This window comes from Mycetomoellerius zeteki, unplaced genomic scaffold, assembly GCF_001594055.1.
Source record: "Mycetomoellerius zeteki isolate Tzet28-1 unplaced genomic scaffold, Tzet1.0 scaffold25, whole genome shotgun sequence".
NCBI lineage: Eukaryota > Metazoa > Arthropoda > Insecta > Hymenoptera > Formicidae > Mycetomoellerius > Mycetomoellerius zeteki.
The window spans coordinates 118,321-141,997 of NW_017257227.1; the positions used below are offsets into that span (position 1 = coordinate 118,321).

A 23,677-nucleotide genomic window follows, 5' to 3' on the forward strand; every position below is an offset into this window, starting at 1 on the left:
CGTCGTCGCGTGTTTTAGGGTTATTTCTTAGTTATCTCTAAGTTATTTCCCTCGCGAAGTGAGTTTAAGCGCTTTACGCGGCGAATATGTCTGAGCAGTGGAAGCATAGGACGGCTGCAGAAACGGCGAGCGCGAACGAACCGATCGAGTTTGAGAGCGCCGTGCCGAAAATCAGGTCAGTTTCAGAACGTACGTTCGGCCGGTACTCGCTCCTCGGAACTCGGGACTAGTCGGGACAGATGCGCCCTATATATACATATGTATACGCAATATTACATATATACGCATATACGTGCATGATGGCAATCGTGCCCACGCCGGCCACGCGCGTGCATTTGATCGTGATCGGCCACACCTCTTGCAGCTGTGTACACTTTACGTGTATAAAATTTCGCAGTGACTCATTGTCGACGTCATGACTGCCCTACGTCTCAAATGATATCTTCGTAAACGCGAACTGCACGCGCAATCGTAATGTTGATCAATAATAAGACTTATTCCGTACTCGTTTTCCAAGTACCTAAGTGTTTCAAGTAGATTTTCCTCGCCTTCCTAACCATTGCTTTCTACGTAAATAAACCATTTTCCTTTTTCTCATTGTTCCGTTTTAATAATAATTATAGTGGTTGAACCCAGCGGGTGGAATATAATGCTAAGCGGAGGAAATAACGTGCGCAAATTTCGAAAAATCGCGTTTCAGTTGTTTTCGGCGCTCGGTCACGTGACAAAAATGTGCTCGGTACACACCGACAATTGGAAATATTTCGAGCATTTCGAGATTTACGCACGTCGTGAGATATAATTATATTTAGCTTTCGGGATTACTTACGTATACATTATTATTGTTGGTTTAAGGCAGCGGTTATTAAAATGGAACGGCTGGGGCTACAAGGATTCTGGTTTTCGTGTGAATGACAAAAATGTGATCGAGTTTACAGGTAACAGGTGAGTTTCATAGGACCTTGCTATTTTAGAATGTCGATTGATACGTTGAATATATTCGGTCGAGTATATAACTGCTGTTCAATGAACAGCGAAAAAATAACGTTATTTCCTTTCACCGCTGCGGCGAGTCTTTAATTTAAGGCATGTCGATTTTTTGATTGGTGAGTTGGTTGGTAAAAGAAAATGTATAGATAAGTAGCGGGATTAAAATTAAGATTTTCTAATTTATAGGCAAAACAAATTGGTTACTATTTTACTTGAAAATCATACATTTTGACAATTTGATAGTTACCAAATTGATAATTGTATCAATTAAATTATTAATAAATAAAATACAATCAAGGTTAATAGGAATCTGCGCTGTAATTCGTGCGCTGAATATTATATACGACAAAATCGTAAACGCATAAGAGATGTTAGGTCAACTAATAAAATTACTCATACAGGGTTATTCCGGCCGAATAACGTGTAAAAGCGGGCACGACGTGATTCCTTATAAAAAAGTAAAAAAAATATAATATAATAAGAATAAAATTTTTCCATTTTTTCTGCTTAGTTTTCGAGAAAATCGAGTTTGAAAATTAGGATATACACATATCCACACGAACTTGCATAGCCGCATAAACATATGCATAAAGAAAATTATCCAATCTTATTTTACGTACATCCTTATGATAAAAATGTGATTGGATAATTTTCTTTATGCATATGTTTATGCGGCTATACAAGTTTGTGTGGATATACCCTTACACTCAGAGAAAAAAGTCGTATCGGTAACTATAAATTTGTAGTGAAATAGCGCCTCAACTATATACATGTTATTAAATTCTAATAAGAATACTAGATTAAGTGAACTAAGAAAATATAGTACATTAACCATATAAACAATTTATAAATGGTTAATATTACTATATTTTCTTAGTTCACTTAATTCACTTATTGTTCTTATTAAAGCTTTATAATACATAGTTACAAATTTGTGTATGCATTTCTTATTTATTTTTGTCTTCCAAGTTTGAAACCAACGCTGCGCCTTTTATTGTAAGCTGAGTGGTTTCCTTCTTAGGAGAAACTGAACTCCGCTACGTCCCTCTGGTGACAAAGCCGTGTACTACTCGTACTGAGCGACGCTTAAAAAATTTAATTGTTGTAAACTAGAAAAATGTAATTGTTATATCTATTTGCATCAAGTCCAAGTAACTACTCAATGTACAATAGTTGAGTCACTATTTCAGTACCAATTAATAGTGCATACAATTTGTTACCGTGACTGTATTTTTATAATATTCAGCACTACTTTAGTTTCTATTACTTTGTAAAACTAGTTACAGGTACTTCAATCGTAAAAGTTTGCCAAATTTATAGTTGCTGGAACTATTTCGTTTTCTCTCAGTGTCCAGTTACACGTGAAGTAATGACAATATTTTAAACGAAACGCTCTAGTCCGGAAAGATCAAAGTCATTAACAAAAACACAATATTACGAATTTAAATAACAGTGGTACATTTGGTTAACTAGTTCTCTGTCAGTGTTCAAATTGATGCCGTTTTTTATCGTTTAATATTAATCATCCAAAATCAAGCATCTTTTATTATTTTTCTTCACATCCAGAATTTCAACCTCGTCCTGCACTTAAAATCATGACCAAATTGTAAATGGTGATTAGTCACAACAAAATTAGTGATAGTAGTCCTCTTAATGTGATTTTATTGTTCGGAAATTCTGATCTCTAACTGTCTGCCGGTTCGTTATCATATGTAGCCTCACAATTATTATACAGGATATTTTATATATTACATTTTTGGGGGAAGAATTAAGTAGAGGATCTTTTTGTGCGCTTTCATAAAATAAGACAATTTATTCAGACTATAAAATGACAATTTCGAAACAACATCATTAATGATATGTCTAAATTTTTCCGAAACCGACTCCATACCGGGTGTTCCGTGAAGACCCGAACAACGCTTAAGGGGAGATTCCTCAGATCATTTTAAGACAAAAATTTTAATACCAAAATGTTGAGGCTGTAATAACTTTTGTGAATTATAATTGGTTAAAGATAGTATGTAATTCGAAAATTATTATAGCCTCGATATTTTCGTTTTAGGATTTTCATCTTAGAATGTTCAAAAGAATCCAGAAATAATAATAGAGGCTATAAAAGTAAAATGGTTTTTTACTTATAAACATTTAAAGTTAGCATATAATCTAAAAAATTATTGTAATTCGACATTTTGGTATTAGAATTTTCGTCTCAAAATGATCTCAGAAATCTCCCCTTAAACGTTGTTCTTTATGGGACACCCGGTAAATAAATCGGAATCGTGAATCACAACATTTTTCTTTTTCCAGTTTTTTCTGTGGAATTACTAGTCTGAATAGTTTGTTTTTTTATTAACCAATTGTTTTATCCTTTTTGAAATAGTATTGAAAATAAAGTTGTAAGGAATAATCATTATCTAGTTTATTAGTAAAATTTTCATTACATATTCAAGGTTCTTTTTGTGAAATTCTGAATACGAGAAAAAATCTGTCAACTAGACTAATAATCGTGCCTCTTTTTTGTGAGAGAGGATGCTGAGAGAATTACAATTAAGACATCTCCCCGAGAACGCTTGTTTGTGATATGTATCAAACTTAATATAATAATTGTCAACAACAATAGTGGTGTTCAAAAAATTAATTTCTTTGTCACCAATTTCCATTGTGAATTGAATTCTGGGATGTATCGAATTAAATTTAGCCAGCACATACTCAGCTTCGAAGAAGGTATAGTCATAACTAATTGTAAGTCATCAACATAATAAGCGAGTACATAGTAAAAGGGAATATCAAAATCAAAAGTGCTCAGCATCTAAATCTCAAGGTCTCTTGCGTAATCGAATCTGCAACTATGGGCGTTTCGAAATTTTTTAAATAAAAACTATCATCGAACATAAAGTAAATAGAATCAAGTATAAGCCGAACTGCCCCAAGGAATTCATCTCTCTCAAGATATTATAGTAATTAAAAATAAAATCTCATCTATTCAAAATACTTTTAATAGCTAATTCTATCGGAATGTTTGTGACTAAAAAAACAACATCCACACAGTGCAATCAAAATTATATCATTGTCAAATCGTTTATCATTAAGTTTCTTAACTAGATTAAAGCTATTTTTAATATGGCTATATGCCACTGGAATGCTCTTAATAATTATCTTGTGTAAAAAAGTAGCCAACATATAAAAAGAACTGTCAATAGACGAGACGATGACTCTGAGGGGGTAATTCAGCTTGTGGAAGACCTTAGGAAGACCGTATGCACTAACTAAGTAATACACCATCACTGTAATTAAGAGTCTTATACGTTAGATCTGAAATAAATTTAGAATTTTTTCATCTTAACGTAAGCAAACTTCTAAGATTGTCTATCATCATTTTCAATGGTGATGTCTTGATGATTCTTATTAACCTTTAATTGTATTTTATTTATTAATAATTTGAATATAAGGAATCTTATAATTGTTTTTAATTATATTAATTAATAGTTCCATTTGAATCATTAACTAAGTATAATTAAATAGGAAGAATCGATTTATATTAATAATTAATAATTATCATTAGGCCAGCCATACACGTTCAAGTAACTTGTCAAGTATACTTGTGCAAGTTTGCCCGAACGTGTGTATACTTACTGTATTTGCGATAACTGTGCAGTTGTGTTATCTTGTTATCTACACGTTCTAATAAACTTGCACAAATATGCTTGTGCGAATACGTATTTGCAGCTCCACCATTACACGATTTAAACTCGAAAGTCTGTTCGCGTTGTTTAAAATCTCCCAAAATTTTTGCATTTAAAATGAGATAAATATATATATTCAGGCGTTGAAAAGAAAGAAAAGGCGAAGATGCTAAGTGCAAGCAATATACGAACAAACAATTTGATTAGATTTTAGAAGGTTTTTATAGTTTGCAGAATCTCTGAGCGTGCCACACCGTACACACACTCCGTTTCTGCAAGTCAGTTGACGCAAGTACTTAAATCGAATGAATTTTCATATTCGCTCCAGTCACTTGCGCAAGTCAAAATAACTGTGCAGTTTTGTCATATACACGCTCCTATAAACTTGCATACGCGTGCTTACGCATGCATACTTGACAAATTTACTTAAGCGTGTGCAGTAGTCGGGCTATTTACAATTAGACGAATTTTATGATTTAAACGATAACGCATAAGAATTTATTATTATTATTATAAAGAATTAGAGATACATTTTTATTTATTGAACGATGTCACAAGAAGCTATGTGTTAAAAAACGTGAAAAAAACCAAATATAGAAAATGTATTTAATTCGACTCGTAAGCCATATTTTGTGCGATCTTTGATTCTTATTGATTAAATTAGAAATAGTTTTCGATTTTCAATTTTTTAAGTAGTTATTTTGTGATCTCTTTGTTTTTATTTATTTAATATAAATTCTTCACTCGATTTTAATAATTTACTTAATTATTCATTACTTATACTCAGGATTGGGAAAGTTACTTTTTAAAAGTAACTCGTTACCGATTCTAAAAAGTAACACGTTACCGTTACTTAGAAGTAACGATGAAAAATCATTACTTTTCGTTACATTTTTTTGTAATTATGCAGGAGACGGGCCTACTCACCGATTTTGATGAAATTGGAATCATTCGACGCGTTTTTACATAAAATGAACAAATCTGGCAAAAAAATCAGTGTCGCTCTGCCCGGCGAATCGAGATATTAATAGTTAAAGTTGACGATTATTGAGGTAAGGAAATCTATCAGATTCGTTCATTTCATGCAAAAACGCATCGAATGATCCTTTCGTCAAAATCGATGAATAAATCTATCTTCTGTATAATTACCTTTTTAAATGTCAAAACAGGTTTCTAAGACAGAATGCTAAAACAGAAAATAAATTACATATAAGATATTTAGAAAGATATTTATCTTTGAACATTTTATCTTTTATTAATATTTTACATACCTATGTTTAATTCTATGTATTTTATTATGTAATAGATATTTTAGTTTTTAGTTCTTATGCTAAAGCGCGAGGATAGTAAATAAAACAAAAATAGGCAAAAAGTTTTTTGTTTATTTAGTACCTACAATCTTTATTGTCCGTGACGGCCGTGACCTATAAAAAAGTAACGATACAAGAGTAACGAGGTCAATTTCGTTACTCGTTAGTAAAGAAAGTGTACGTCGTTACTTTTTCGTTACTAATAAATAAAAAAAAGCAACGGCGTTATTAAATCGTTACCCAAAAAAAGTAACGAAAATTTAATGTCGTTACAACGCATTACTTCCCAATCTTGCTTATATTTAAAAATTTCAATAATATTCATAGCGCTGAGAAATTTTTTTAGTTCGTTAAAGTGTACGCATTGAGTGTTGAAATCCTATTATCTCGTTTCCCACGTCTAACTAGTTATGTTTATCCAGTTACGTATCGTTAATGCATATTACAATATCTTACAGCATATTACACACCTTTTATTTACACTTCTTGAGACTTTCGCCAGTGAATTGATTCAATAGGAACCTTGTCTTGTATAAATTCCTAAAATCTCAAAAAGAAGAAAACATTCACGGAGAAAACACACAGAATATCATTCTTATTCACACTAATAGTAATAATATAATTATTTCGAAAATATGTTAATTATAGTATTTTTCACAATTTTGTTAATTACATTAATATTGAACATTATATGTAAGTATAATCATATTACGTAACGTAAATAATAAACTGATATGTTCTAATGACACATTCTACAAGTTAAAAATTTAATTATAAATTTAAATTACTAATTCCTACCCGGGAAAAAGTATTTCATATATAATTATATAAAAAATTGACATATTTCATATACAATTACATATAATTATACAGGGTGTCCCAAAATTCCCGCATTCGGAATACAGGACATGGCTTAATGCTAAAAGAAACAAATAACTTTTTCCTTTTGTAAAATTGCATCTGACAAGTAGTTTTAACAGGAGAGCAGGTCGAAGAACCAATAAACGCAAAAATTATTTATCAGACGCAATTTTGCTGAAGGAAAAAGTTATTTGTTTTAGCATAAAGTATCATGTCCTTTACTCCGAATGCGGGAATTTCGGATCACCCTATATATAACACTTTTTCCCAGATAATTTTTTAAAAATTATAATTTTGAAATTTAGAATACACAAACTTGTTTATTATAATGAAGTAATTGTCAATTGTAATCGTATGATATTATGGTAATGGGAATGAGAGAGAGAGAGAGAGAGAAATAATTTCATTATCAAAGTGGCTTAATTTTTTACGTAAGACACAGATAAGTCTTAATACTAGTGTATTATAATACTTCAATGTGCATAATGAATTTAAAATGACTGGTGCTAATAATTTCGAATAGTTATGATACTGAATAGTTATAATGTTACTTATGTACTATTTCATGGTTTTTTCAAACAATTATAAATACTTATGTTAATAATTAATAATGACATATGTTGTCAAGGTCATGACTCTGAATAACCTCCAACAGGTTTTAGCCGATGGTCGTCATTCGTTAAAAAGTTATTAACAAAAGAAGTTTAAAAAAATAACGTCTCTCTTCTACTATATAGAACAAAAATTTTCTGCTTTAAAATAGATTTCCTGCTTTACAAATACAATATATATAATATATATATATATATATATACACATACACATCATTTCAGATATGTTGCGTGCCGATAACTTTCGGACTTTCAACACAATCAGTCTGAAATGCTACTATCCCCCTAAATTAAATTTAGAAAAATTGTAAAGAAGTTATTGCGGAAAATATTACCTCAGCCAGGGTTCGAACCTGGGATATCTCGACTTTCTGAGGCTTAGCCAATTCGACCACTGAGGCTCCGGAAATATTCCTTGCAATAACTGATACATATTATATGTATATATACAGGATGTCCGTCCAAGTAAATGTCCGAATAAATATCTCGTAACTGGTTGAAGTTACTAGAAAATTTAATATAAAAAAATTTATACGACTCCGAGTCAGCTACAAAGTGCACGTAAACATTTTTTTCTATTCGTGGCTTTTTCGAGTTATGTAGGTTAATATAGTTTTTTTAAATGGATACTTATAATTTTTTTTTTTTGTATAATGGGGACCATTTGCAATCAAAATTATATGTAGTAAAAAATTGCTACTATGTTTACATCGTTTACGAAATAATCGACATCTTAAGTATTGAATCTTAAGAAGTTGATTTTCCACATTACAATTTGAAAAACAAGATTCAGACTAATATTTTGAAGTTATACCGAACAGGATCACTAACCTTCAACTCGTCAAAATACGTGCTACTTGTTTTGTAAATAAAATATTTGTATAGCGTGGAGTATGAAATTCAGTGCGGTATCTGTTAGTCAGTCAGTTGTCTTTTCAATAAATTCATATCATATCATATAGAAAATAACGATGTTTACAATTAGTGAAAAGTGTGATATGCTCGAGATGTAGCATTTAAGTATGCGTAATGAAAATGAAGCTCGGTTACTCTTATTAACAAAAGAATCCAGAACGGAGGATACCAAACGGTCGTATTGAACATAATGGTCAAAATTTCGAGCAATTAATTTTCTGACATATTCTACAGATAAAAATATGAGACACGTAAGACGATTTGAGATTTTTTTGTGAAATTATTTACGCTTGTAAATTGCAAAAATTCATTAAAAAATGTCGCTTATGCGAACATTCAAATTATTATATCGTTGAAACCATTAGTCATACAAAAAAATGCAAGAGACCAATTTTAAAAATCTTAAATTGTTTTATGAATAGGTTATTTTTAATTTATCATTTTCATATAAATAAATCATTTTTCACTTGTTTACAATTTTTATTAACATTTGTCATCATCAACTCACCAATTTAAAAATTTTGTAAAAATATTATCATATTCCCATTTCAATTATGAAGTTATTTTTTTCAGCTAACCCTGAAAATTACGAAATGAAACTGGAATAGAACGTATAGTTAAAAAATTCTGTTTGTCGGCGTGATTCCGTATACATAGGTATGTGGAACCACGCCGTCACACAACACAGTTGTTTAACTACATTCCATTCTAGTTCCATTTCGTAATTTTCAGGGTTAGCTGAAAAAAATAACTTCATGATTGAAATGGGAATATGATTCCCTTCCCTGCACTAAATTCCAAATAAATAAGTTCTAATAAGAGTTGGCACATGTTTGGCCAAATGCGGTTTTGTGCAATAGATAGCTAGATATAACCAAATTTATACATATCTTGAAATTCACATTTGGTCGAATTAACTGTTATCTGTAAAAACCAATATATTCCAAAGTCACTTGAAATTTCAGATATATCCTAATCATACTCTTAATTGGAAGTACTGATATATTCCAATAAATTATGGTACAAATGGGATTGGCATATTTAACCTTAAATCGCGCGCGATAATACATGGAAGTTCGTATATAATATATATATAAAATAATTCGGAAATCCAGATAACGTAGATTATAGAGTATCAGAGTAATATATTATAGGAAATCCATAGCTCATAGCAATTGGACTTTCTACGTCTATCCACTTATTCTATATTTTCACTTATAAAATATAGAATAAGTGGATAGACGTAGAAAGTCCAATTGCTATGAGCTATGGATTTCCTATAATATATTACTCTGATACTCTATAATCTACGTTATCTGGATTTCCGAATTATTTTCGGGATTTATTAGTAACAGATTTTCAAATAGAGATAGTAATAATTTTTACTGTGCAATGTATTAAATAGATTAAACGTATTAAAAATGGAAATCCTTGTTTGAACCATTAGTAGAGGAAAGTCGTCGATATCGACATACCACTTTGTGTTTTTAGACAATATTTCTTAAACAAAAGATAAAAATAAAACTTCAAAAACGTAAGTACAAACTGAAAAGTGTCTTCTATCAGATAGTATAAGCAGTTTTTATAATACTGTTTGCAATTTTGCAATAATTAATTTTTTTCGTAAGGTAAACAAAAATGAACGTCTGATAAAATGGGCTCCAAAACTGATAGGCAGTAATGCTACGTATTCATATTTTTTTTTATTTTACAAGCATTATCTATATAAAGTACCTATAAGTGAATGTATATAAGATTTTCCAAAATCTTTTCACTTCATTATAAAACATTTTTATTGAATTATATGCATATTTATTTTATGCTGTTCTGCAAGATACAAATATGTAATGCGATAGTTTTTCAAGAATTTTTCCATATATGCACAATTGCCTTCAGCTCCAATAGACTTATTTGACACTATAAAGCAACATTATAAAGATTAAGTTAGCTCACGATCTGTTTTACAAACCGCACAGGTGTGGCGGTTTACGCTGCACCCCAATTTTAAATTTAAAATCGTGTTATGAAAAGACTAAGAGAAAAAATAATGTAAATGAAACTGATTTAGGAAACTACAAGCATGTAAAATGATGTAATATTATCAATAATATAGTCGCTACTATTTAAACCACGCAATTTGCAAAAGAAAATTAAGAATTTTATTTTCGCATTCGTAGAATTCGTTTTTAGCTGATTTGGTATAGAAACAAGCCGCAAATATACGGATTATGAGTTTGTACTTCTTTAATTAGCTAAACAGATCATGATTTTATTAGTATTAATAAAGTGCAATAGTTAGTTTCTGAGAAATAAGGGGGTGTCACTTTAGGAGACCTATGTCAGTATCGATGACTTTCCTCTATATATTTCCAAATAAAAATGAGATATAATTTAATCGTAAATTCCGGATAAATTTTTAATTACCTGAAATTACAGACATACATAAAATAGATTTTTATGTGAAAATCCCACCAAGGCCCAAAAATTGGTAATTCAAATATAACCATATTTGATTTTAATATGCCTCAAATTTAGTTCAAGTAAAACCCACATTTGTACAAATATGATCAAATACATTTTATATAACCTCTGGATATACCTGGAATTTAATGCAAGATTATTTCATAATTGAAGTGGGAATATGATGATATTTTTACAGAATTTTTAAATTGGTGAGTTGATGAAAAATGTTAATAAAAATTGCAAATGGAAAATGATTTATTTATATAAAAATAAATTAAAAATAATCCATCCACATAAAAAAATTTAAGATCTTTAAATTTGCATTTCTCTTGCATTTGTTTGTACAGCTAATAATTTCAACGATATAATAATTTGAATGTTCGCATGAGTGACGTTTTTTATGAATTTTTGCAACTTACAAGCGAATAACTTCACAAAAAAAATCTCAAATTTTTTTCGCGAAACACGTGTCTCATATTTTTATCTGTAGAATATGTCAGCAAATTTAAAAGAAAATTTAAAATGACGATATTTCAAAGATGCCCGGTTTGACGTAGAATACCTCAAATATGTATATAAATACCTGATTTCAAATGATAGCGGTTTTTTAATAGAGCGTTTAAATTTGCAGAGTTGGGAAGCGTTACTTTTTATAATAAACAATTTCATAATGACATTGCAATTTTTTATAACTAAATGCTAAGATTGTGCTAAAGTTAGAAAAGTTGACTTTCAATCTTAGCACAACTTTAGCGTTTAGTTATAAAAAATTGCAACATCATGTTTATTATGAAAAGTAATGGAAATGTAGCGAAAAAAGTAACGCTTCCCAACTTTGTAAATTTGTAAGAATGTATGCTACGTAGACGTCAGTTTCCCATGTGTAAACAGTATTAATTTTATATTTATATATTTTTTTAGATATCCCATTGGAAACCGGGAACTGCCATATTTCACAAAATGGTGTGAAACAACTTTTGATTTAACATGGGACATGAAGTGCACGTTCCAAAATTTACCGAAGCATTTTCCAGAACCGATTCTTTCTGCAGAATTGTTGGACGTGATCAAGGAATTGACGATCGATTATTCTATCGATGGTGTCGATCGTCTGTTTCGAGCACACGGTCATACAGTGCGAGAAATTTATCTTTTAAAACATGGCTCTTTCCAAAGGATACCGGATATTGTCTTATGGCCCAGTAAGTTGACTTTTCGATCATTGTCATAAAAATTGCAATAAATAAGCGGAGTTTGATCATACCTGTTAAAATGTACATACATACAACACTGATCTTCAAAGAATATTTGATAATGAGATAATATTGCTCAGAGAGGTTGTAGAGTGAACGTGTTCGTGAGAACTTAACAAATTTCATGAATAATATGATTGTTTACATTTTTTAAATACTTATTTCTATTTCTGTTTCAATATTTGATATTGTAAAAACGTCTTTTCGATTAAGAAATAAAAAAACAAAACAACTTATGCCTAAAGAAAAAATCATATTTAAATGAATAAATTAAGGTAATCTTCAAATGTTCGAAATGATTCCATCCCGAAAAAAGTTATTATGACAAACATAAAATGTCTTTTTAGAGACGAAATAACTTTCATTGGAAATATTTTTTTGTAAGAATCGCGATCAAAAAATTAAAATAAAATATCTTGTATATATTTATATACAGAGTGTTCCAATAATTATTAGTACCTGAAATATCTTCGAATCTATAAAGTCTAGAGAAAAATTTGGTGTGTGTGTGTGTGTGTGTACAGTAATATAAAAAAATTAAGTGATATAATCATACAGAATTTAGGCCGACATTCATAATCGAGTTTCATATTTAAAACCTGAATGCGTTTTAAGTACAGTCTTAAGATGTTATAAACCAATCATAGAGTTATATCAGCATCTGACAACATTAAGATAATCTTGAAATAAAAACTGAGTATGAATACTGGCTTTAAAGAGCAGATAATATTACTTACTAAATATAGAGATATTACTAAATTAATAACAAATAAAAATTTAGTTAAGAGAGATTACAAAAAATTAACTTCGTTAAAAGTAAAATTGATATAAGCGAGCTACTCGCATTTTTTTCGTGAAGTCATGCGTTCATTTTTAATAAAAGTTGCTCTTCTGAGAAAATAACAAGTACAATATTTAAAAAATAATTGTTTGTTAATTACATTATTACGAATATATGTAATTGATCGCGCATTCAGGCATTCGAGATAATGAAATTCGAGGAATGAAATATAAATGATGTTAATTAAATGAAGTGAGTAGAAAGCGTGGTAAAATATCGCATTAATAAAAAACAAAAACACGTTTTTGAGCGATAGTTAAGTCAATTAACGAGACATATTTAATATTTCAATGGAATATATTAGAATAACATATGAAGTATTTTATAAAATAGAATTTATTTTTCGATCTTGTACTATTACATATGTATAACGAGCAGAATTCGCTTATATAAAAAAACATGTGATTTAATTTAAAAAATGGGGACTGTTTTTCCTAAAAGAAGTCATAAAATACGTCGCTACTAATCATTTGTAAATTATGAAAGTTCTTAATAGCTTCTGAGAATACAACACTTCACGTTTTTCGTTTTGTATAATTACTTATGTATATTTTTTACCATGGATGAGTATATTTCTTTATTCTTTCTTCATTCCGTGGAAACAATTCTTTACCGTAGAGTAACATCTATTAATATTCATGCCTATAGAATGTCACGAAGACGTTGTCAAGATTGTCAATATATGTGCACATTATGGAATCGTTTGCATACCTTTCGGTGGTGGAACCAGTGTTAGCCGTGCGACGTGTTGTCCTCCGGATGAATGTAGAACGATAATTTCATTAGACACGTCACAAATGAATCGAATATTGTGGATAGATAGGGACAATTTGTTGATATGCTGTGAATCAGGTATCATTGGTCAAGATCTGGAACGGTTACTTCGCATTGAAGGATTCACATGTGGCCACGAGCCCGATTCTTACGAATTCTCCAGGTACGCAAATATAATTTCTCTTAGAGTATTTATAAAGTCGAGTCTTTGTATGCGATACATTGAGATATACATATATTGCATTAAAGTAAATACTTTCAGTACAAAATTTGATTTTGACGAATTCTTTCGTTTTCTATAGGTATACTTAAATTGCGAACTTTAATATTGAATATAAACTATTTCTTACTATTTGTATTAATCTTGACTAACATGGAAACGATTCGTGCTCAATATTCTATTAAAATTCTTTTTTAATTTGAATTCATAAAATGCATTAAAATTGTAATTTCGTACAAAATTAATTTTATTTATCAAGATACATAATATAATAAACATGAGTGTAATAGTAGATACTTTGAAAAGAGGCGGTACAAAACACACATTTAGACATAAAATCACAATAATTAAAAAAAGCTGTTTTAGATTATAGGCGATGAATAATAATCAATTAGTATTAACTTGCAACATATTGCATGATGACATTAGTGAACATTAAACAGTTATTGCGTGCGTGCGTGTGCGTGTGCGTGTGTGTGCGTGTGTGCGTGTATACACAGAGTATCCCGAATTTAAATGTCTAAACTTCGGGTGCGTGTAAAGGATCGATAAACTAAGAAACAAAATTTCTGTAGAAATATGCTCGTTTTTGCTTCGTTTTGGAGAAAATCGCAAAAGAGATAAAACGTAGTTGTTTCGTTCCTGCACTGCCTCTGAAGTATTATCGTCGCTGAAATCGTGCACGAAAACAATAATAATAATTCCGTTTTCAGGTGAAAACTTTATTTGTTCGTTTACATTTCTGCCTTTCTCCTATAAATTCGTCACTTACTCATCAGAAGCTATCGAGTGAATTACTTCTGTCACAATGCCGTGTACATATTCTAACGTTGAATATGCTGACGCGGTTTTCGTGTATGGTTTTTACGACGGTAATGCTACAGAGGCGGTGCGAGAGTATGTACGCCGATTTCCAAACAGAAGAGTGCCGGATCGATGAGTCATTACAATGACTTTTAATAGGCTGCGAGAGACCGGCTCATTTTCAATTCATCAAAATCCGTTAGGAGCAAATATGCAAGTAGAAAATCGTGTCGTGCACCACTTTGATAACAATCCTGAGACCAGCGTCCGGAGAGCATGTTTTAGCTACATTACAATTGCCACGGCAAAGGATCTACCGAACTTTAAGAAATGATAACCGCCATCCGTACCATATTCAAAAAGTGCAGAATTTATTATTTCAGGATTATTTCAAGAGGTTGAATTTTAGCAATTGGTTTCTTGAGCAATTTAACAATGATAATTTATTTCCATCAAAAATAATCTGGATGGACGAAGCTACATTTACAAGAGGAGGAATTATTAATCAAAGAAATTATCATGTATGGGCTCATGAAAATCCTAGGACTGTTAGGGAAAGTAGGTTCCAGCATGAATTTGCTGTTAATATCTGGCTCAGAATTTGGAACGACTCTCTAGTAGGACTATTTTTTTTACTCGACAGATTAAATGCAGCCAGATATACTGATTTCTTTGATTATTTAGAAGACATCCACCTGCAACAACAGATTGAAATGTGGTTTCAACGGATGTCTAGCTTATTATGGCAGAACTATTCGAGCTTGGCTAGACAGACATTATCCACGGCAATGGATTGGACGTGGAGGAGTAGTACCTTGGCCACCCCGATCACCTGATTTGACACCACTGGACTTCTTTGGGATCCTGAAGCAGGAAGTTTAGTCATCGTCAGTCAACTCAAGAGAACAATTGAGAAACCGAATCGAGGCTGCAGTGCACCAAATATCGCCAGATCAGCTGCAACACGAGCTGTGCGTACTAGATGCAATGCTTACATTGCTGCAAGAGACCAACATTTTGAACAATATCTACATTAAGCAAATGAATAAATACAACGTGAATAAGTAATGAGAAAGTACAAAAATGAAAACTACGTTTTGTTTTTTTTTTGTGATTTTCTCTAAAACGAAGCAAAAATGAGCATATCTTTACAGGACTTTTTTCTTTGTTTATCGATCCTCTACGCTCCCGAAGTTTAGACATTTAAATTCGGGACACCCTGTGTGTATGTATATATATATATATATATGCACGCACGCACGCCGCACGCAGGATGTTTCATTTTAAGTGATATGGTCGATTATCTCGCGAATCGATGATTTTATTGAAAAATTTTTCGAACGAAAGTTGCATAGCTTGAAAGGGGACACATGATGGACTTGACCTTGAGTGACCTTGTCAAAATCAGGTCAAGATCATTAATGTTTTTTTAAATGGAAACCCCTATTTTTTATTGTATATTCTTGTAGCTTATCTCGAGAGCTTTTCAAAACACTATAATTAAGTTCATTTTCATTAAATACTTTTCGAGTTATGAGGCTTGAAAGTTAAAATATCACCGGTATTACGCAAGGTATCCGATCGGCGGCTAAAATCTCTTGAATGTTGTTCAAGATCATGTCCTGGATAACATTTGTCAAGATCAAAGTCATTGGAGGTTGTACCTGTTATTTTCATTTTTGCACTAAGAATTCATTTTTACGTAAAAATGAAAATAACAGGTACAACCTCCAATGACTTTGATCTTGACAAATGTTATCCAGGACATGATCTTGAACAACATTCAAGAGATTTTAGCCATCGGTTGGACACCTTGCGTAATGCTAATGTCGGCGATACTGTAACATTCGAGTCTTATAACTCGAGAAATACTTAATGAAAAAATATTTTATTATAGTATTTTGGAAAGCTCTCGAGATAAGCTACAAGAATATGCAATGAAAAATGGGAGTTTCCATTTGAGAAATTGAAAGTGACCTTCACGTGACTTTCAAACGACTATCCAAGATTAAACCAACGGTACCATCTTATGTCTCCCTCTAAACCATACAACTTTTGTCTGAAATATTTTTCCGTATCTTTCATTATATTTTTATTTTTCGAGAAATCTTAATGCATTATTTAAAATGGGACACCCTGTATACTATATACATATACAATAACTGATATATGTATACATTTATGTGATAAAATTTGTATGATGATAAAACGTTCTTTTTGATTACATTTCTTACAAAACTCAATATTAATTTTTCAGCTCAGAGTGCAAGTTATTTTAAATAGCATGAAAAGCAAACAAAACTCATTTTTCTTCACATTGTAAATCGCTATAAAATATCGCCACGTACATACAATAGAGCTTACTTTACTTGTATTTATTCATAATATTTGTTATCATACCAGAAAAACTGTAGCACGTAGTCAACATTTTGTTATTTATATAAATGTGTATATGCTTCAACGATTCAGGGCTAAGTTAAAGTACATTTGTAAAATATAACCCGATTGTGTAAAGCACAAAATACAAGAGATCCTGTATCATATAACCTATTGTGGACAGGTTGAAGATACATTAATATCTCTCCACCCGAAGGGAGAGACCAAACACAAAATAGAGAATCATATTTGATTAAAGTTAAATAATATTACAACATTTCTCAAGATATGACATAATTGTAACTTCAATTCAAAATACGGAATGTATCAATATTTTTGGAAAGTTAAATTAAATTAACAAAAATATATATATCTAACAAACTTCAAAAATTTTTATTATCTGTAACTTAGTCCTGAATAATATAATCAGTAGGGATGCACCGGATCGTAAAATTATCGGATACCGGATATCGGATATCCGGACAGAATGTAACATCGGATATCCGAGAAGGCAACTTCTTAATATTGTAATTTTGCAACAATGTATGAGATATTATACGCATACTTATTTCTAAAACATGTGTATAATAACAAATCAACAATTTAATGATATAAAATTTCAACCCCGGATATATTCCCGGATACTAACGATATCCGGCTATCCAGTTAGTAAAAAAGTACCGGATAATACCGGATACCGGATACTTTTCAGATATCCGGTGCATCCCTAATAATCAGTATTTAAAATTTTTTCTTCAAATGTAAAAAAACAAAATTTCAAATGTACAGAAGCTGAAAATAGCTTGTCTCGAATAGTTTAGGTGGATGGGTGGCGACTAGAGCAAGCGGTATGAAAAAGAACACGTATGGTAACATCGAAGATTTGGTCGTGCGATTGCGAATGGTCACTGGAAGAACAGAGAATCCTGTTATCACTTTAGAAAGAGGCAATCTGGTACCTCGCGTATCTTGTGGCCCGGATTTTGATCATGTGATTCTCGGCAGCGAGGGAACGTTGGGAATTATCACGGAGATTGTATTAAAGATACGACCTTTACCGCGAGTGGTGAAATACGGCAGTATTGTATTCCCGCATTTTCTGAGCGGCGTTCATGCATTGCGAGAGGTGTGTATGCTTTATGTTGACACTTACATTAAGCCAACCGGTAAGGACCGTGCTTCTTTGTTAACATTTGGCCAATACAAATATTATGACAAAAGAAAGTCGACGAAAGGCAGCTATTGCATGTACGCCTATTTTCATGTACATACACAGTAAGGGAATACGATCTATCTCGTACAAGCTCAATAAAAGAATGTAATTCTGTTATGAACGTATCTATAGATTGCGAAGGAACGATGTCAACCTGCCAGCATACGCTTAATGGACAACGAGCAGTTCCAAATGGGGCAAACTCTACGCCCGGAGTCTGGTTGGGGCGGCTTGATCCTGCAAGGACTAAAACATATGTACATCACTAGAATAAAAGGTTTCCGATGGGATCAGATATGCGTGGCCACGCTATTAATGGAGGGCGATGTGGCAGAGGACATTGCGGCTCAGGAACGAAAAATTTACAAGATAGCTGATAAATACTGTGGCATACCGGCAGGCGAAGCGAATGGTGAACGAGGTTACATGTTAACATTCGTGATAGCGTACATCCGTGACCTTGCAATCGAGTATAACGTATTAGCAGAATCGTTCGAGACTTCTGTTTCTTGGAATCGTGCATTATCACTATGCAGAAATGTAAAGTCTCGCGTGGCCAGAGATTGCAAGGCGCGCGATATCCGTAAATATTTTATTTCCTGTCGCGTCACGCAGACCTATGACGCAGGTTGTTGCGTGTATTTTTACTTGGCGGTTAGCTACTCAGATATGGAGAATCCTGTGGAAACTTATGAGGCCATTGAGCATGCGGCGCGAGAGGAAATACTCGCCAATGGCGGCTCTCTCTCCCATCACCATGGAGTAGGGAAAATACGTGCGTCGTTTTATCCCGAAGCCGTTGGGGAAGCGGGTGTTTCTCTTTATCGAGCGACTAAAGCACACTTGGATCCACATAATATATTCGCAGCGGGTAATATGGTTTCAGGAAATAAATCAAAACTGTGAATTAAAAATGTGCGACAGTGCAGAATCTATAGAGCTATTCCGTACTCCGTTAGTGCCGATATCTTGAATCATTGAAAAGTTTTTATAGCAAATTGATGTGATCTCGTACATTTTCAATCAAAAGTTACAAATCTTATCAATTTATCATTAAGATTGTTCCGTGTGATATTTCCTAATGAAGAACATGATTTTCCCATTAACGGAGAATGCATGTAGATAGCAAATACGAAGCAACTGGTATTGTTGTTTGCTAATTCGACATGATAATATAGAAGAGACTAGTATAATATACATTATAAATAATTATGCACCATGCCGTCATTTGGTACAAATGCGGAATTGTAATTGTATCGGCATTTTTATAAATTATTACAACTAAACAAAACACACATTTACCTTACGCAAATACCTTAATTTATCTTTACTTACTATCATATAGATTGAGTTTAGGTACGCTGATGTCATTTTTCTTATTGTAAGACTTAAAATGACTTCTTCTATTGCAACAGGGCTAGACTTGTTAACTCTTAATTAAGCGTTTATTATTACGTAATTTTTATTATTACGTAAATTATGTAAGATCGCTTTTGGCCATTGAGATATGCTACAACTATTACCGAACTATACGCAACCAAGAGTTAACAACTGGATCCGACTTTTTACAATGTTTTTCATTCGATATTGTGCCAACTTCGAGCTACATGAAAAACTTACCGAGCTCTAAATCTATATTGAATGATTTATCAAGGTACTGGTAAGCTTACTGGCTATCAGCCTTCAAAGTAGACAAAAATGAGTCGAGATCGTATTCGTCGTCGTATTGCTGCTGTTCCCAGAGTTCAGGTAGGATATCTAACACGGAACGGCTAATACCCGGTAGGCCAGGAAGTTTCGACGAAATAGTGTCCTCTTGATGATCCGTCCTTTTTTCCTTTCCGTTATCCAACGAGAACAGATCTAACAACTAAGGAAATCATATCGATTTTACATCACGCGAGTTTCGGTAAAGTTTGATATCAAATGTTAATTGTTAAATTACTTGGTCAGTAGCCATGGTTTCCAAAGAAGCATTCTCTGTCGATATTATCGTATTTGCAGTGAGAAGTTTGAATTTTTGTAGTCCCATGATCTTTTCCTCCACTGTTGATCTAGTAATCAAGCGGTATACGTTGACTACTTTCTTCTGTCCTATACGGTGCGCACGGTCCATTGCTTGGAGATCTTTCATAGGGTTCCAATCGTGCTCCACGAATATGACCGTATCTGCTCCCGTCAAGTTTAATCCAAGACCACCGACTTGAGTGGTTAATAGAAGAACGTCTATCGATGGATCAGCATTGAAACGCGTTACGACAGAATGTCTGTGCGCCGCCGGCACACTGCCATCCAGACGGAGATATGTTACTGTCGGCAGATGCGTGCGAAGTAGATCTTCCTCCACAATGTCCAACATTGCCTTCAACTGACAAAAAATTAGAGCACGATGCTGGCTCACTAGTTGCTGTTCCTGGGAATGAGCGCTTTCTGCGGTAAGATTCACAGCGACGGAGGAATTGCGAGTTTGTTGCTGTTGCTGTTGCCCGATACCACAATCTAATAGCAATTGTTTCAATGCAAGTAACTTGGCGCCGTGCTCGATTTCTGCCAAAGTGCTTTGTTGCTGCTTCAACATATCATACACCTGGAAATATTATAGAAAATTATATATGATAAAAATTATTACAGTAGATTTCATAAACTAAATGAAAAAAATTGAAAAGACCGTAAGACAAGATTTTATATACACATATACACACATATATATATATATATATATTTGTACATACATATTTTTTTTCTTTGAATAATTTTTTTAATACATTTCTTTTTAAATATTTCCGTTTTTTAATACATACTGTTCGATACAGTGGATGCCCTTGACTTAACACCAGTTTTGGATGATTGCACACGTTACGTAAATATCGTAACGCTTCGAACACGTTACTTTGAGAATCGTTAGAAGACGAGGAATTGTTAGTGAGAGCGGAATGACGAGTGCGGAAATCCTCATAAAGTATGCGTTGCAATGGCGATAAATCGCAGTAATAATCTTGCGTAATTTTGGGTGGTAAATCTTGCAGCACGTCTTCCTTGTTTCGTCTCAGTAAAAATGGCAATACCTATAATCGATTACCATAACGAATCACTGTCACAGAACTTAAACTAAGGAACTTTAATGAAAATAGGGGAGAATGGGGAACACAAATTACCTGTCTGTGAAGAGCCTCCATAGCTAAAGCACCAGCCTCTTGTTCTTTCGGTCCTGCCTTCGGCTCTCTGCAGGCCAAAATAGGCCGGGAATATTTAGCGGCAAATTGTTTCTCGCTGCCAAGGAAGCCTGGCATCAAAAAATCGAAAAGAGACCACAATTCCAGTACATCGTTCTGTACAGGTGTGCCGGACAATATAAGCCTGTGATTAGCATGCAATCGCTTCGTGGCTTTGGCGCTTTTCGTTTTGCCGTTTTTTATTACATGGCCTTCATCAAGCACACAATAATTCCATTGATGTGCTTCGAAGAATTCAATATCTTTTCGTACAATATCATAACTCGCAACTACGAGCCTATGATGTGGCACCCGAAGACGCAATTTCTCGCGATCTTGTGGCGTACCAGCATATTGAATAACTGACAAATCCTTTACTTTGAAGAATTTCTCAGCCTCGTATACCCAATGACCGGTTAGAGTTGGCGGACATACAACTAGACTAGTCGGTGCATGTGGATTGCGATGATGGTCCAATGCTAAGATGCAGAGCGTTTGTAATGTTTTTCCAAGTCCCATGTCATCACACAAAACTCCGTGAAGATGATAACGATTCAGAAAATTGAGCCAATTTAAGCCCTGTCGTTGATACGAACGTAATTCTGCGGCTACAGGAATCGGTAGATCCGTATCAGAAATATTATGAGGATTTAGAAGTTGATCCAAGAACTTTCTCTCTTGTGCCTTTTCTTGCCTGTGATATATTACATAAGGAACACTGAATTCAAGTGCCACATGAGCTTTCAATAATATGTATGATTGGTCAGTAAATCGATGTACCTTATTAGAATATCTTTTAAGCTGTGTTAATTAAGGCGATTCTTTAGTAAAGTGTCGAAAATTTGCGATGCCTCACCAGGGTCTACCCAAAATTACAAATATCTGCATAATTTGGATAAAATATTACAACTATGTGTATATCTTAATAAAATAGTATGGAACGAAAACGAGATGAGATTATGTTTACTTTTCGAAGTTAAATTTATATGCAAGTTTATGTACGTAAATATCTTTCCAGAATGACCGTTGACCTATTACTTTTTTGTGACCATTAAAATCGTAATTTTTTAAACTCGTTTTTGAGAAAAGTCTATGGTAAGATTTGTGTGCAGTTAGTCAAAGAAGCGTCTGCGAGCCTTATCTGTCACAAAGTTATATGTGAAAGATTACATCTCCAACATTTTTTCTCTCTTATTTTATCGTTAACCTACCGTAGAATTTTGCACACGTCAATTTCAATTTCATTATATAAAAAAATTAGACGTTTCTATGGTAAATCGATTTACTAAAGAATCACCTTAATAGCTGTGTTTCGCTATTCACTACGAGTACTGAAAATATATAGTATATGTAAAAGAACAGGGTTGTGCGCGTTATCTCAAAAAAATAACTCGTTATCGTTACTTTTTAAAAAAAGTAACTCGGTATACCGTTATTCGTTATCAATTTTAAAAAGTAACGCGTTATCGTTACCGTCACTTGAAAAATAACGATTCATTACTTTTTCGTTACTTTTTCTTATAATGCTAAAGTAAGTTATTAGATTTTAAAATTAAATTAGCTGATAATTAATTTAATATTAAATGTGAAATAAATATTCAAACTTGAAACTCTCTACTAATTAGTTTGTATATACAGCAAGCTTTTCTCTATATTAAACTTACCTACAGTTTTACTAATTCTTTATTTTCTTAATATCGTTATTTTAATGTACTCATTTTTATAAGAACTTACAAGGAAAGACACGGAAGTGTCATTCTCTGATTTTTACGAGCTTGTAATATGTTATTCTCCGGACAAAAATAAGCGACACGTAATAATATCTTATACTATTATCGCCGAAATCACTGAAATCTTTATTAATAGATCCATTTCAGTACAATTCATAATAAAATGAATCAACTGATAGAGATTTCAGCGATTTTCAGCGATTTATTTCCACCAGAATTACTATTATGTGTATTTCAATATTTATTGGCCGTACTAAAAATTTACAGTATATATATGTAACGTCAATTATGTATTTTCAACATTGGCAATGCCTATTAAAACATAGTATAAGATATTAAGTACAAAATATTTTTTAAGAAATTAAGAATAAATTATAAAATAAGAAAATAATAGGGAACTAAAGTAACGGTAAAAGTAACG

General features: G+C 32.5%; 2 protein-coding genes across 2 annotated transcripts in view; one reads left to right on the plus strand and one right to left on the minus strand.

Annotated features, from left to right (window-relative positions):
• Agps (alkyldihydroxyacetonephosphate synthase) lies at positions 1–19,600 on the plus strand. Its single transcript, XM_018449740.1, has 6 exons — positions 1–175; positions 856–945; positions 11,755–12,035; positions 13,576–13,864; positions 17,918–18,227; positions 18,447–19,600. Exons 1-6 carry the CDS (start codon positions 87–89, stop codon positions 19,218–19,220), a joined length of 1,833 nt encoding a protein of 610 aa, XP_018305242.1. The 5' UTR covers positions 1–86; the 3' UTR covers positions 19,221–19,600.
• Hel89B (histone acetyltransferase 1) overlaps positions 19,542–23,677 on the minus strand; it is a 10,369-nt gene continuing 6,233 nt past the window's right edge. The window contains exons 12-15 of the mRNA XM_018449738.1: positions 21,470–22,220; positions 21,116–21,379; positions 20,260–20,901; positions 19,542–20,184 (exon numbers count right to left, since the gene is read on the minus strand). Coding sequence (XP_018305240.1) covers positions 19,981–20,184; positions 20,260–20,901; positions 21,116–21,379; positions 21,470–22,220 — 1,861 coding nt within the window. The 3' untranslated portion in view covers positions 19,542–19,980. The remainder of the gene's footprint in view (positions 20,185–20,259; positions 20,902–21,115; positions 21,380–21,469; positions 22,221–23,677) is intronic.

Excerpts from the sequence above, each read along its gene's own strand:
- Agps (XM_018449740.1), top strand. The coding sequence starts at position 87 with ATGTCTGAGCAGTGGAAGCATAGGACGGCTGCAGAAACGGCGAGCGCG. Across the intron at positions 176-855 it reads AGCGCCGTGCCGAAAATCAG|GCAGCGGTTATTAAAATGGA; the intron begins GTCAGTTTCAGA and ends TGTTGGTTTAAG. Across the intron at positions 946-11,754 it reads ATCGAGTTTACAGGTAACAG|ATATCCCATTGGAAACCGGG; the intron begins GTGAGTTTCATA and ends ATATTTTTTTAG.